Source organism: Oryctolagus cuniculus, chromosome 1 (genome assembly GCF_051225735.1).
Source record: "Oryctolagus cuniculus isolate XC-2025 breed Fujian yellow rabbit chromosome 1, ASM5122573v1, whole genome shotgun sequence".
In the NCBI taxonomy this organism is placed as follows: domain Eukaryota; kingdom Metazoa; phylum Chordata; class Mammalia; order Lagomorpha; family Leporidae; genus Oryctolagus; species Oryctolagus cuniculus.
Window position 1 is genome coordinate 214,667,289 of NC_142867.1, and position 15,482 is coordinate 214,682,770.

Consider the following 15,482-nt stretch of genomic DNA (forward strand, 5'->3'; position numbering starts at 1 on the left):
TAATTTTAAACAAAGTAAACACTTAATCAGAGTTGTGGAATTAAGCAGCAATTCTTGTCTAAAAATGGCTTTACTTACGACTGGCATATAAACTTGTAAATATGGTAGTGTTCCAATAAAACCATTGATACACTGAAATTAGAATTTCATATAATTTTCATGAGTCGCAAAATATTTTCCCAATCATTTAAACATGCAAAACCCATCCTTAGCTCCTAGATCATGTAAAAATAGGTGGATTTGGCCATTAATCCTTAAGGGGAGAATAACAGAATTTGCTACACTGACTATCAAGAGGCAGATGATCACTGGAGTAGGAATGGACCCTGCTTAGTAGATTCATGACACGCTGTGGCTCCAGTTGCTCCTGTTTCTTCTGTCGAAACCCAATCTCACTTAGAAGCCACCCAATCTTAATCCATAAAGCATGAATTCTCATGAAGGTTTGGGATCAGGTGATGTGCACTTGGTGTTAAAGAAAAATGTAATCTGTTTTAAAAGATCTTAACATAAAAATGTTCTGCTTAACTTGCATAATGAAGGGATTTGAAGTAAGTGTTTCTAGTTTTTACAGAGTACAAGTGCATAGTCTGGGCTTCAGGGAAGAGGCCAGAAGCAGTATTCAAAAAATCACAATATTTCAGAAGCTGAGAGACTACAGGAACACATTAGAAGGAAGATGAGCAATGGGACCTCAAGCCTTATCTAATTGGTGAAATACAAAGGGAAGGCCAAAAAGACTCACTAATTGTATAACAGATATTAGGTGCGATTTTGAACCTAAGAATTATAATTTCACTAATTTTATAAAAGGGACTATATAAGGGGCGAATACTGCCCAGATGGGTTCAGTATCAGTTGATTTCTAAAACCTCACATCCTTCTACATTTAGAGGTTCAGAATTCTCTCCCAAGTACTCACTGCGACAGTCTCAAGTAAATATTTTATCGTATTCCAACATATAATTGTAAAATACAGTTCCCTTTTATCTTGTTAGCTTTATAAACTCCTAGCAAGAGCTTTTCATAATGTTGTAAGTTTCTATAAAGTCAGTTTTTCAAAAGCAACCTCACTCTGATCATTGTCCTGTTGAGGTGGAGCACTGTCCCAGCGCACACCCCCTCCATTCACGGAGCCTCAACCACTCTCCCTTAGATACCCAAGAGACTCATTAGCCAGGCTGCAACAAGCAGGTCTGGGCTGGGGGAACATACAGTTGTTTCACATCTCAGAGTTCAGCAGCCATGACAGCAGGAAAATAAAGGAGTTCACAGAGGGAAGACCAGGCAATGCAAGCCAGGAGACTCTCAAATTGACCAGAAGCACACATTATTAAACACTGATTGACAATGATTTATTAAGGTCCATTCAGTATGCTCTTAATTTCAAATAGTTCACATCGCCCCCAGAAACTATGCACATCAGCAAGAGTCCAGGTTCATTTCTGTCACGTCCAACACAGCGCGTTCAGTGTTTTGTAGAAAGCATGCACAAACATCTTTTCACCACCCAGTTCCCCATTCTCTCCACCGTGGGCTCTTGGCAAGTCTGCCCCCTGCTCAATCGCGAACCATGCACCAGCTTCCTTTCTAGACAGCCAGTCATTCTTCTTCCTGGTTTCTTTCTCTCCGACATCCTTCTGACCTCCCCAAACCTGCTTCAAGACTGCCCCTTCCTGGATACAAGCAATCACTGATCTACCTGGACCATGCATTAAACAGGCATCACCTCTCATGGTGCCAGTCTCTCAAGAGTACTTCCTGGGGGAACACACAGTAGCCTGTTACACACTGACTTACTCAACCCCTCCAGCTACTGAAACACCCAAGCCATTTATCACACCAATCCTTTTTCTACTTGGCATGTTCAATGTCTTTACATCTTCTACAATTCTGTATTACTCTTGTGGTAACCAAGAACTGGATAACTGGTCCCTCACATGAAATTTGGAATTGCTAGATGCAGTAGGGGGTCTTGGTTATTATGACAGCTGACTATTTCTAGTCCATCTTGTTTTATTAAAGAGTCACTTTCAACTAAAGTAACCGCTGCATTTCCTTTGTTAAAAAGGTAATTTAACTGGCTTTCCTCACAACTGCCAACCATGAGTGCAAAAGCGGGAAATCCCTTTTGATAAAAGGTAAAAAGCTTAAGAAGACATTTCACATTTAAAAAAAAAATCCTTCATGGGAATATGACCTAAGTAAACAATCAATGACATGGACAAATTTTTATGTACACAAACTTTTTGCAGCTTTAGTGAAAATTAGAAATAACCTAAATAGTCAACAATACATGGGAACGGTTACATGAATAGGGTTGTATCCATTAAATGGAATATTATGGAGCCATTAAAATCATGTTTTTGTAAAAATTTTAATGCCATAGGAAAATGTGGCAATTCTTCAGTGAAAAGACAAACTTGTTTTAAAACGGTTTATGATATGATCCCACGTATACAAAAAATTGTATATGATATACACATAGACATATATGGGAGAGAAGCTGTTAAAGGTGGTTACTTCTGGGTTGTGATATTATTTGGAAATCAATTTTATACATTCCTGTGTTCTCCAAGTTTTCTACCATGTATGAATTTATTAATTCAGAAACAGGGTGTTAAAAAATTTCCTCTGATGTCCCGTAGGTTTCTGGGAGTATTAGGCTCATGAAGTGCTCCAATTAGAATGCATTTGGGTATTTTCAATACGTAGGAACAATATTACTGTGCTCCATCTTCTACTACATTTTTAAGAATACAAATTCTTTTGGTAACAAATTACATTCCCTGTTTATTTTATACTTGTTACAACACTTGAATAAAAAGGTAATATCGTGATTAGAGCAATATTTGCTTCATAACCTACACAAATACTGGCTTTGACATCTAGGTTCTTCTATTTCTTAAAAGATTTAAAATTAGTACCCTATTATCTTTTTAAGTAAAGCATACTGCATATACACATTACATGTATGCCTTCTAAACAGAAAACCATTCTAATTTACAGTTTTCCTACATAAGGAAAAAATGAAATTACGGTAGTTTAACAACAGTCTATAGGCTATAGCATCACGGACATGCTGATAGGCATAAATATGTTTATTAAATGAAATGTATCCTTTAAAAATAAAAAAGGAAGCCTGTATGTAAATGAAGTTGTGGATTCAACTTGTCAGAATTTATTCTGACTTGCACCAAAGCACACAAAACCATTTCAAGTCTAGTTAGTGTAGTCTAGATGGATACTCCAGAGTCTGTTCCTGAATCCATTGCAAGAACTCCATTTTCCACTTTCGGAAGGGAGGGAGCCCGGGACGAGGGTTGTCACATAAGCTAATCTTCAACACATCAAGTCTTGTGGGGGCTGGGAACAAATACTGCCATTGGTTAGTGTTTAAGTACATGAGCTTGCTCGCTCCTCGCCACTCCGCCACCTTGCCCTGGCAGGGAAGTGGGAGAGGCTGTTCGTCCATCTGAAGAGGACGGCCGGCTCTTCGTCTCAGTTCGCTTCCTACACCACGGAGTGGTCATCGCTGTGGACCCCGGCCAAGATGGTGTGGTTGAGGGAGGAGGCAGAGCGGTCTGAGCCTTCGGCCGGGCCGCTGGTACTCTCGCTGCGCTGGCAACAGAGGATCTGCCTGAAGGTGGCGCTCATCTCCTTGTCGCGGTAGGAGTAGATGATGGGGTTCATGGCAGAGTTGAATTCAGCAAGGAGAAGAAAAAATTTCTCATAGGCCAGAACGTCACACTGTGGACAGCACACGTCGAGCAGTAACAAGACCAAACCAGGAGTCCAGCAGATGATAAAGGCACCTGCACGGGATAGGGATCAGGAAGATTCAAAGGAGAAAGAGAACGGAAGACATCGTTATGAAGTCAGCCACCATAATGCAAAATGATTCCAGTCCAACACAAACCATCAGTGCACATGCAATGCCCGTTTTCTGAGAGGATCAGAAAAAAACCCTAGTGATCAAATAATCAACTTAATAAAAATCCATTCGGATCCTACTAAAACTAAGTACTTAGGAGATACTGACGATCATTTTGAGCAAAACACGAAAAGTCTGATAAGCATTTAAGACATGAAAAACTGTATTCAGGGACACATTTCCCCTCTTACAAAGACATGGTTTATAACAGCAAATAGCTATTGTCAGGCAAAGGATAAGCACTAATGGTAAATGTTCTTTAATGTGTCATTGAGGCACAGTTTCTGGATTCAGGTTGCTTGGATTCAAATCCTTGCTATGCCACTTAGAAACTGGGTGAACTTAGCCAAGTTACTTTCTCACGTCAGAATACTCATCTGAAAAACAGAGATGATGACACACAGCTTCTGAGTTTTGTTTTAGGATTTAAATGGGCGTGGGGTGGGGGCGGGGAGTTACTTGGTATCTTAACAACAACAGTAATAGTATTGTCATTCCAAGCTCAGCAGCAGGGGCCCATTTGGAAACAGCAATTCTCAACAAAAGATGTGTTTTCCTTTTATTCAACAATTGCTCACACAAGGTATATACTTTACAAATAATAACTCGATCTTCACAAATTTATGTGAACAGAAAGTGCCATTATCATTGTCCTGAAGAAACTGAGACATACCAAGTTTACGTGACTTGCTCAAGGGTATGGCCCTGACAAGTAGATGCTGGAGACAAATCCTCCAGGAATTTCTGTTCCATAGTCCACACTACAGAAAATACAACACTGCATTTTCACTTCTTGAAATATTGTAAGCCGAATTTTATGTTTCAGAGGTTTTACTAATTTGGATCAATGTTCTTTACTTCAACTATTCTGAATTAAGATTTTACTACAATTGTAGGAACAGACAGAGAGACTGTGTTAATTCCATTATGTTTGGTTCTTGAAATCATTCATCATTTGGATCCCAGAGAAAACTGTGGCCATAAAATGGCATTAAAACGTACTACCATGTTACCCCAGGATCAGCGGCAGATTCAACACTGGAAAGACAGAACTGGCCAAGGACAAGGAGGTACCACCATGTCCCTTTATGCCTCATCTGATGGCCCCAGAAGGATGAAGGGGTATAGGGTTGATCCCAAAAGTTTATTTGAACTTTTAGATTCAAATGGTGCTAGCCTTGGTGGATGGAGACCTGGCTTGGGGTCATGGATTTGGACTAGCCTCAAGGAATGAGTTTCACAAAATGTAAACAAACAAGGCTTAGTCTCCAAACAGCCCAGTTTCAAATGTGAGCTTTCTTTTTTGAACCTTTTCAGCGGGGAAATGAAAATAAAGCAAGGAGAAAAGTACCCCCATAAAGCTCTTTGTTCTACAACAGAAATGTGTATTGGTTTTAAACTGCTGTTCACTTTGAAGACTGTCCAAGGTGCTTCATTTTCTAATAAATACAATACCTTAGACTTTCCTTAGAGAGAAAAAAATATTTCGAATATCAGGGGATAATAGCCAAGCAGCTCTCTGAACTTCAATAAGAATGTTAATAAAGCATTCATTCCAAGTCCTTGAATTTCCTTGCTTGAAAATCACTCAGAAAGCTAAACATAAAGGAAAATCAAAGAAATGCCTCTTGGGTTTCAGAAATAATGCATTATTCATCGAGAAGCCAGGAAGGGAATTATTCTCAGGGTGGAAAATGCTTGGATGGAAAATGCATGGTCCCATTATTCCATTTACTTGGAAACTAAAACACACAGGGCCCTTCATGAATGGGAAAGCATTCTTTCAAGTTTCCTTTCCCCTTTCTTTTATCAAAGCTCTAATTGAGTTCAAACTCAGAGCTTGATTAGATACCCGCAACAAGCATCTCAACAGATAAATTCTAAATAAAATGATCTTTCTTCTCCTTCCAGAAGGGAATACCCTGACCCTCACATACTTGCTCCAGCTGCTTTGTTCAAAAGTGAGATAATTCAAATCCAGTCATTTGTTGTTAAGAAGATCTGTCCCAATGTTAAAATTCAAAAAGAGCGTGATCTTTCCAAAAAAAAGAGTCATGGTCAAATCAGCCTATGGGCCTCACTTTTAGAGCAAAAAATGCAAGGAGTCTTGCGAGATTGCAGACAGGAAGTGGGCAACACCACAAGCCTGACACAGGAGCAAGCACATGTGGCCGCCTCGTTGAGGAACTCCGGGGCCTCTCCCTCCTGCTTTACCGAAAGGGACTGTGTTCAGCACCATAATTAGGCTCAACCACACAGCCCCAACACCGTGTCTGGATCTGCATGACCGGATGGGATTCTTTCACTGACTCACCATACACGACTCAGGAGCCTACACCTAAAACCCATTGTGTGGAATTCTCCCCTCCTCTGCCTTCCTTTCTCTATCACACAGGTATCAAGAAGCAAACTGACCAAAAGATGAGGATGTTCTACAGAAGGGAGAGTAGAACCAGGAAGATTCCATGTTGATTATGCTCCTAAACCAAGTAAAAAAAAAAACAAAAAAAAAAAAAAAAAAACCTCTGAAATCATGTTTGTTCAAATTATTGATTCCCGCCATCATGAGCTTCTAAAAACAAAATAAACCTGGGGGCTGGCACTGTGCCACAGTAGGCTAAGCCTCTGCCTGTGGCTCTGGCAACCCATATGGGCACCAGTTCCTGGCCCGTCTGCTCCTCTTCCAATCGAGCTCTCTGCTTATGGCCTGGGAAAGCAGCAGAGAATGGCCCAAGTCCTTGGGCCCCTGCACCCACGTGGAAGAAGCTCCTGGGTCCTGGCTTCCGTCTGGCCCAGCACTGGCCGTTGCCACCATTTGGGGAGTGAACCAGCAGATGGCAGACCTTTCTCTCTATCTGTCCCTCTCTCAGTCTGTAACTCTACCTCTCAAATAAATAAAATATTTTAAAAAAATAAGCCTTAAATAGTAAGTAATCATCGGTGGGGTTGTGGGACTTGAAATGTACATCAGGGATCCTATCATCACACGTCTGCAGAGAGCCGGCTGTATACCTGTATCGTGATCATCTGTCACCCATCAGAGTGAAAAGCCAAACCTCTGTCTCAGCATCTGCAAAATGGGGAGATCATCGTTCCCTGCCTACCCCACAGGACACGGTGAGGATCATGTTGGACCACAGCCTGTAAAAGCTCTCTTCCATGTGCTACCACCTACTGCCACTGACAGTGGCATTGACTCAAATGGGCTGGTGACTTGGATAGGCATCTGGTGAAGTAGTTGAGATGCCACTTGGGACACCTGCAGGGATATGATAATAAGAACTACAGCAGTTTATTATTATTTATTGTAAAGCTGGAAACAAAAGTGGCAGAAGATGAAATATCCCAGGTCATGAAGGCCTTGTGTATCTGGCTAAGTCATACAAAATAGGCCAATCCAACATTGGTTCTTAACCCTAGCCACACATGACGACAGCCTGAAAAGCTTATGAGAAGTCATGATCTTCACCTGCCTCTCCCCCTCACAGATTTTAACTTCATTGGTGTTGGCAGTCAGATGTTCATGTAGGTTACAACATCAGTGAGAGAGAGGAGAGAGAAAATGATGAAAATAAAGGCAAAAGAACCAGACATTCCCACATGCTTGAAGAGAAATAAAGAGGGCCCGAATTAGGGCAGCAGCATTGGAAAGAAAGGCACTGGAAAAGTATGTAGGAGCTACCCTCCATGAGAAGCACAAGGAAGAAGAAATGGGCGATGATGGGTCCTAGATTTTTCAGTTTGGGCGAAGGAAGGATGATGCTACCTTTTGCTGAGAGAGGAAACCGGAGACAATGCTGACTGGTGTTTAGGCAGGGCAGGTGAACAGGTAGTTGATGATGACGCTGGTTTTACAGGTGTCTCGTGTGAGGCACCTGCCAGACTCCCAGATGATAAATGTCACCACAGGCACACGACAGCTGGAGTTCTGGGAAGCTCTGCCCTAACGTGCTCGCACTCTACCTGATCTGCCATTACAAGAAACACGGGAAGGAGGTATTCAAAACATAGCCACAGGTCGCTCTTCCTTGAACAAGCTTAGTGCCTTTCTTATACATCTGCCAAAGCAATCTGGGAGGGGGGGTGCCCACAGAGCTGGAGGGAGGGGCGCTGGAATGTAGGTGCAAAAGGCAGGGAGGAAGGAGGTTGTTTTGGAACAACAGGTCACAGCTGCAGACCAAGATCATGTTACCACACCTTCCCTCCAATCTACACGACCCCATCAGCCCAATAATGCTTTCCATCTGGCCTCACAATTACAGAGTCTTTTCGCTAGGATGGCTTTTTCCTAACTAGTTGAACTTTGCTTACATATGGAATGCAAGAACCGAAGTGAAAGAGGAAAAAAGTCCTCCGGAGAGAAGACCTCTAGGGAGAGTGTGCAAGATTTTTGATGAAAAAAGCAGAAAGTTATTTCCAGCCTGGCTGGCAAAACTGTGTTTTTACAAAAAAAAAAAAAAAAATCTAAATCAAGTCAAGGTGAATCGGTTCTACACTGATGCTGCGCCCAAGTTAACCTCTTCTTGGTCTCACGCAAATGAGGATCCCAGAAAGAGTCCTCCTGACTCAGAGATTCGTGGTGGGGACCTCGTGGGAACACTGTGAGTACATAAGCAGCTTCTTCTAATGCCACTAGATTGTGGACATCCTCAGGGAAGGTACCTTGGTACTCCAGAATCCCAACCTAATTTTAGTTCCTCTCTAGCTACATTATGATTTCTGCTATTAAGGTGCTTATACATAACTTCATTAGCTAGGAAATTCTTCTGTATTACATATCTTAAATAAGGCCATGGTTAGGTAAAAAAGTTAGATTCCTTGGTCGAGCAGGTAAGGGGGTTGTGATAAGGGAGATGTATGTGGGTGGCTTTTTGAGATTAAAGCTTGTTCTAAAAGAATCACTTAATTATATTTTCCCTAACCAATGGAAATATATAACTAATTCAACTTAGATATTGCCACAATAGATTATTTCTGTGTTGAAACCAACATTACTCTCTAATTCAGTGCCCAACACTTCCCACTTCTTCATGGTTACTATGAATATTGTACACACTTCAAGTTTCATCATTTCCTTCCTTGTGTGATATACTCTAAAGTTTTCATTACTCATTCCCTTTTTCTCTTTTAGTTTTTAAGATAACATTATATGTAATATAATGCAAATATAATAAAATATATAATGCAATAAAATAAAATAATATAAAAATTTATTCATAAATTAATTTAAATTTATAAATATTTAAATAATAATAAATAAATATAATGCAAATATAATAAAATATAATTATATTATTACTGATCCACTACATAAAGACCTTGGTTCAGTGGGAATGTAGGCAGGGGCTATTCCTGAGAGCAACACCTAATTTTTAGAGGACACTAACACAACACAGAACAGTAAAGCATAGCGGAATCCTCACTATGTTCTCTCTTGAACTGGGTGAAGGGTTCAGCCCCATAATACTGTCCCAACCAACACAATTCTGCCTCTTTTATGCACAAGAGAAGGTTAACATCACCTTCCCTATAGCGTTTTACACTCACTCTTCTTAGCTTTAAGCAGTATCACACACACACATATTCTCTGTATCCTACAATAGACCATAAATCTCATCCTACAACTGTCCATTGGAAAAGTGTACTCTGAAGTGACGGACAAACCAGTACCATCTCTTCTGGAAGACCGTTCTCTGCTGCACGGCCAGGAGAAACCACTTCTCCTTTGCTAAACCCTGGCCAAGCGAGCGACACCTTTTATCTGCCTATCGCACAGACCCCTCACCAATTCCTCTTCCTCCACGAACTTCCCTAAAGTCCAGCTTGCACACAACAATCAGATCAGTGTGCATGATGCCACCTTGCTTCTTGAAGTCCCTGAAGGCTTCCTGTTTGCAATCCGTACTTGCTCCCTAAGGCCTGGCACAGGACTGGCTCCTGCCAGTTTTGAATCTCATCGCTTTCCACTCACCCCTCGCTTATTGGGTTCCAGCTACAAAAACCAAACTCATTTCTGCCTCAAGATCTTTGCAATTACAGTTCCTTCTGCTGGGAATACTCTTCCTGTAGCTCTTCAGGTCTATTTTACTCAGCAAGAAATGTCACTTCCTCAAAAAGGCTGTCCTCGGCTCTGTGGTTTGAACAGGGTTTGCGCCCTCTGAAACCCATGTTGAAGTTTGATTCCCATTATGAGATGTTATAGAGGTGGGATCTAATAGAACCTCTGAGAGACAGAGAGTCACTAGGGCTCTACCGTAATGAATGGATTACTCCAAGCATGCAATGGATAGATGAACAGGCTATCTCTAAAGTGGATCTGCTATAGTCACACAGCTGGGTCTCATGTACACTCCCCGTCTCTCATGTGATGCCCTGAGCCACCTCGGGATACTGCCAGCAGAAGTCATCCCCAGATGTGGCCCCTTGACCTTGGGCCAGAACCAGGAGCCAAAAATATGAACCTCTTTTCTTCCTAGTTTTCCCAGTCCATGGTATATGTGATTAGGAACAGAGAATGGACTTGGACACTTGGCTACTGCAGCCAAAGCAGTGGGCCACTACCACCACCAGAGCAAACCATTTTATCAAATTCATATCCCCTATCTATACCCCAAACTACTTCTTATTGGTTTACATGTTTATTGCTGATCTCTCCTCAACAAGAATGTAAACTTTACGAAAGAAAGAATGCTATCTCTTTCATATTTGTATCTCCAGCATCTCAAATAGTACCTATAGCACAGCAAACACTCTTCTTATGAATGAATGAACAAGTCACAGCTAACTGCCTAATAGGCATACTGAAAACAAAGAAAACTCATTGGTAGAAATGTCATAAAACTGTTTGGAAAACAGACATTAATATCTCCAATCTGCAAGGTCTTTGAATACATGCTACAGGGCATTCAAAGGAGCGGAGGTGGGCTGTATACCTTTAGCTTTGTCCCTAAAGATTCAATGGTCTATGCACGGTTATTTTATAGGCTGTACCATTTCCTGGTGATTAAGAGGCAGGGAGGGGGAATACATCCTCTATCCCTGGAATATATTATCCTACCATGTTTCAAGATATAAAATACAGTTTTATTTATCGCATAGGCAGTATCCATCTCTAATACTAAATTTGAATAGCCACAGGGTTTTTCTCTAGGTGTCATAGTCATATATGTTTTACAGACTTTCACATTGGAAACTTAAGTAGTTACTTACAACCCTACAATGTAGGGATATGTTAGTATACTATCTTTCACTTTTTAGATGTTGTTGGGCATTTGGCCTAGCGGTTAAGATGCCATGTTAGACACCTGCATCTTGTATCAGAACGCCTGGGTTTGAGTCTCAGTGCTGGTCCCAATTCTGTTTTCCCATTAATGCACAGCCTGGGAGGCAGTCGGTGATTGGGTCCCCGACATGCACGTGGAAGACCTGGATTGAGGTCCTTGCTCCTAGCTTTGGCACGGACCAGTGCTTGGCCACCGTGGACACTCAGGAGATGAACCAGCAGATAGGAGATTTCTTCACCTCTCTCTCTCTGTCAACTCCCTTCTGCCTTTCAGATAAATAAGGCATATAAATAAAATAAATAAAAATTATAAAAAGATTACACCTTTTCCTGGTTACATATGAAATTAATATAGAAGTTGAAAACAAATCAATATTACATCTCATCTTAACTATAATTGTAACATTTTAACATTTCATATAAATTTAAAACTATTTTTCTCATTTATAGTGTTGTAACAATACTACACACACACACACTTTTCTGTAATGATTTCACAACAAATACTATATTGTAGCCATTTTCTATATAATCAAATGGTATTTTTTTATTTATTTGAAAGTCAGATTTACACAGAGAGAGGAGAGGCAGAGGCGGAGGCTCAGAGAGAGAGAGAGAGAGAGAGAGAGAGAGAGAGACAGATGGGTCTTCCTTCTTCTGGTTCACTCCCCAGCTGGCCACAACGGCTGGAGCTGCACGGATCTGAAGCCAGGAGCCAGGAGCTTCTTCCAGATCTCCCATGTGGGTGCAGGTCCCAACGACTTGGGCCATCCTCTACTGCCTTCCCAGGCCACAGCAGAGAGCTAGATCGGAAGTGGAGCAGCTGGGTCCCGAACCAGTGTCCATATGGGATGCTGGCACTTCAGGCCAGGGCGTTAACCTGCTGTGCCACAGCGCTGGCCCCTCAAATGGTATTTTTTTTTTTAAAGATTTATTTATTTATTTGAAAGGCAGAGCTACAGAGAGGCAGGGCGGGGGGAGGGGGAGAGTGAGAAAAAGTCTGCCACCACTGGTTCACACCCCAAATGGCCGCAACTGCCAGAGCTGGGCTGACCTGAAGCCAGGAGCTTCTTCTGGGTCTCCCATGTAGGTGCAGGGGCTTGAGGACTTGGGCCTGCTTTCCCAGGCCATAACAGAGAGCTGGGTTGGAAGTGGAGCAGCCAGGCCTCAAACTGTTGCCCATATGGATGCCAGCACAGCAGGCAGTGGCTTTACCTGCTATGCCACAGCGCCAGCCCCTCAAACGGTATTTACAAACATGAATTTTCCTGGCTTTCATACAATTACAATAGTAATAAATATAAGTAGAGATAGAAATTATGAATATTTCTGATATCTCCTGTTATACAAGAAGTTTCAGGGAATGCTTTCATACATGAAATATTTGACCATATATTTTTATTATTTTATCAAAGATTGCAAGAGAAGATCTTATTGGGTAAAACAGTGCAAACATTTCTGGCTATTATTCCATATGTCTAAATTGTCCTTAAGCAGTGTTGTACATTTTTAGGCACTCATAAGCAATATGTATTTGTGTTAATGTAACCTCTAAGAATGTTGATCATTATGATTTTATAAAACCTTTGTCAATCTCATAGAAAAAAAAAACAAAAAATGGATTTTTTAATATATTATTGAATGTTAATTACATCAATATGTTCATTGACCAACTGTATTTATTATTTTGTAAATTGTTCATATCCTTTATCCAGGCTGAGCCAGGTGGAAGCCAGGAACCCTGGGTGTGGGGTCCCAAGCACCTGCTCCAACTTCTACTGCTTTCCCAGGCACATTAGCAGGGAGCTGGATCAAAAGCAGAGCAGCCAGGACTTGAACTGGTACCCATATGGGATGCCAGCAGGTGGTGGCTTAACCTGATGTGCCACAATGCAAGATCTACCCACTTTCTATTTGGGTGTTACGGCTTTTGTTACTTGTGTACTACCGACCCCTCTTTGTTTAACATGAATAAAATTTTATTGATCCTATTACTATGTTTCTCAGACCTTTATAAACATTTTATCTTTCTTGATGAGTTAAAATTTATGATTTCTAGTTTTTTGCTTTGTTTATAACCACAAACATAAACATATTTACCCATATTTACTTATTACTAATTAATGATTCATGCTTTACTTTTAAATCTTTGAATCTTTCATAATTAATATTGACAAAGTATTTTACTTACCTATTATTAACTTAGTTATTTAATTGACAAAACTGTATATATTTGCAGTATACAAGAGAAATTTTGAAACTTACACACATACACATTGTGGAATGGTTAAATGAAGCCACATTTTTTTTTTTTTTTTTTTTTTTTTTGACAGGCAGAGTGGACAGTGAGGGAGACAGAGAGAAAGGTCTTCCTTTGCCGTTGGTTCATGCTCCAATGGCCGCCGCGGCCAGCGCACCTCACTGATCCGATGGCAGGAGCCAGGTACTTCTCCTGGTCTCCCATGGGGTGCAGGGCCCAAGCACTTGGGCCATCCTCCACTGCACTTCCCTGGCCACAGCAGAGAGCTGGCCTGGAAGAGGGGCAACCGGGAAAGAATCCAGTGCCCCGACCGGGACTAGAACCCGGTGTGCCGGCACCACAGGCGGAGGATTAGCCTAGTGAGCCACGGTGCCAGCCAAATGAAGCCACATTTTAAATGGCCCATTTACTAACACTATCTGTCAATTACTTCACGTTATGTGTGTATCTGTAATACACATGTATGCATACTGCGTTTAGCAGTGTTCCCTCCACAATGCTGTGCACTTTACTAACAGTCATAAACAGAAGACATTACCATCTTCACATAAGAGTTGCACAAAGACACAACAGAAAGATGGAAAGAAATACCAAAAAAGAAGTAAAAGAGGAAACATTTTTTGAGCCAAAGCCTTAAGTCTTCAGATTGAAGCAGCTCACTTAGTGCTGAGCAGAGAAAATAAACTTATTTATTTATTTCTTACTGAAATATCTGAAATCTAAGCATGCAGAGAAAAATCCTGCAGATGCAGCTGCGGCCAATGCGACCAACTGGGGAGTGAACCAGCAGACTGAAGACCTCTCTCTCTGCTCCTTCTCTCTCTGTATAACTCTAACTTTTAAATAAATCAATCAATCTTAAAAAAAAATTATTGCCTATGAGATTGACAAAGGTCTTATAAAATCACAGGGGCAGGGCAAATCATCATCAGTTACCCAATAAGAGTAAGAATCACAATGGAATCCCACTTCTTATCTCTGAAAGTCAATTCTAGAACAATGCAACAATTTATGCTAAATTTTGAGGGTTAAGGACTTTTAAGAGTGTAATTTTAACCTATTATACCTGGCCAAATTGCTTTTAAGGGTGAGAGTTTTTTTAATGGGTTTATATGGACAAAAATGCAAACATATATATAGGAATATAAACAGCAATTTCAGGACATCTTCTGGGAAGAGACTACGAAAGGGTTGGGTGGGGAGAGCTCTGAATAGGAGGGCACTTCAAAAAGTCCGTGAAAAACGGAATTTAAAGATGTTTATTTTTGCCCCCAAAATTTTGAACTTCAGTCCTACTTCTTTCATAGTACGAACTTTCCATAAACCTTTTGAAGACCCCTCATGTATACGATTTAAACATTTTTATACCACAATTATCTTTTAATTCCATGAATCCATGGACTTTTTGAAGTACTCTTGCATCTGTAATTCTTTTAAGAGAGCTGAAGGAAACTAATGTTAAATCACTTTATGCATTTTTATGTGCTTAAATATTTGCTATTCAGATGTTTATATATTTAACCAACTAAACAACATAAAAATAGAATGTGTAACTTTTTTCTTTTAAAAGTAAGAGATGAGGGGCCGGCGCCGCGGCTCACTAGGCTAATCCTCCGTCTGCGGTGCCGGCACACCGGGTTCTAGTCCCGGTCGGGGCGCCGGATTCTGTCCCGGTTGCCCCTCTTCCAGGCCAGCCCTCTGCTGTGGCCAGGGAGTGCAGTGGAGGATGGCCCAGGTGCTTGGGCCCTGCACCCGCATGGGAGACCAGGAGGAAGCACCTGACTCCTGGCCTTGGATCAGCGCGGTGTGCTGGCCGCGTCAGCTGCGGCGGCCATTGGAGGGTGAACCAACGGCAAAGGAAGACCTTTCTCTCTGTCTCTCTCTCTCTTACTGTCCACTCTGCCTGTCAAAAAAAAAAAAAAAAAAAAAAAAAAAAAAAAAAAAAAGAGAGAGAGAGAGAGAGAGAGAGAGAGATAGATGAGGAGAATAGGTTCAAGAATAGATAC

General features: G+C 41.2%; 1 protein-coding gene across 10 annotated transcripts in view; it reads right to left on the reverse strand.

The window, feature by feature from the left end:
• Positions 1–1,333: 1,333 nt before the first annotated feature.
• LPAR1 (lysophosphatidic acid receptor 1) overlaps positions 1,334–15,482 on the reverse strand; it is a 155,072-nt gene continuing 140,923 nt past the window's right edge. For all 10 annotated transcript variants that reach the window (XM_008254984.5, XM_008254821.4, XM_051843292.3 and 7 more), the window contains exon 4: positions 1,334–3,815. In XM_008254984.5, the coding sequence (XP_008253206.1) occupies positions 3,514–3,815 (302 nt within the window). In that variant the 3' untranslated portion in view covers positions 1,334–3,513. The remainder of the gene's footprint in view (positions 3,816–15,482) is intronic.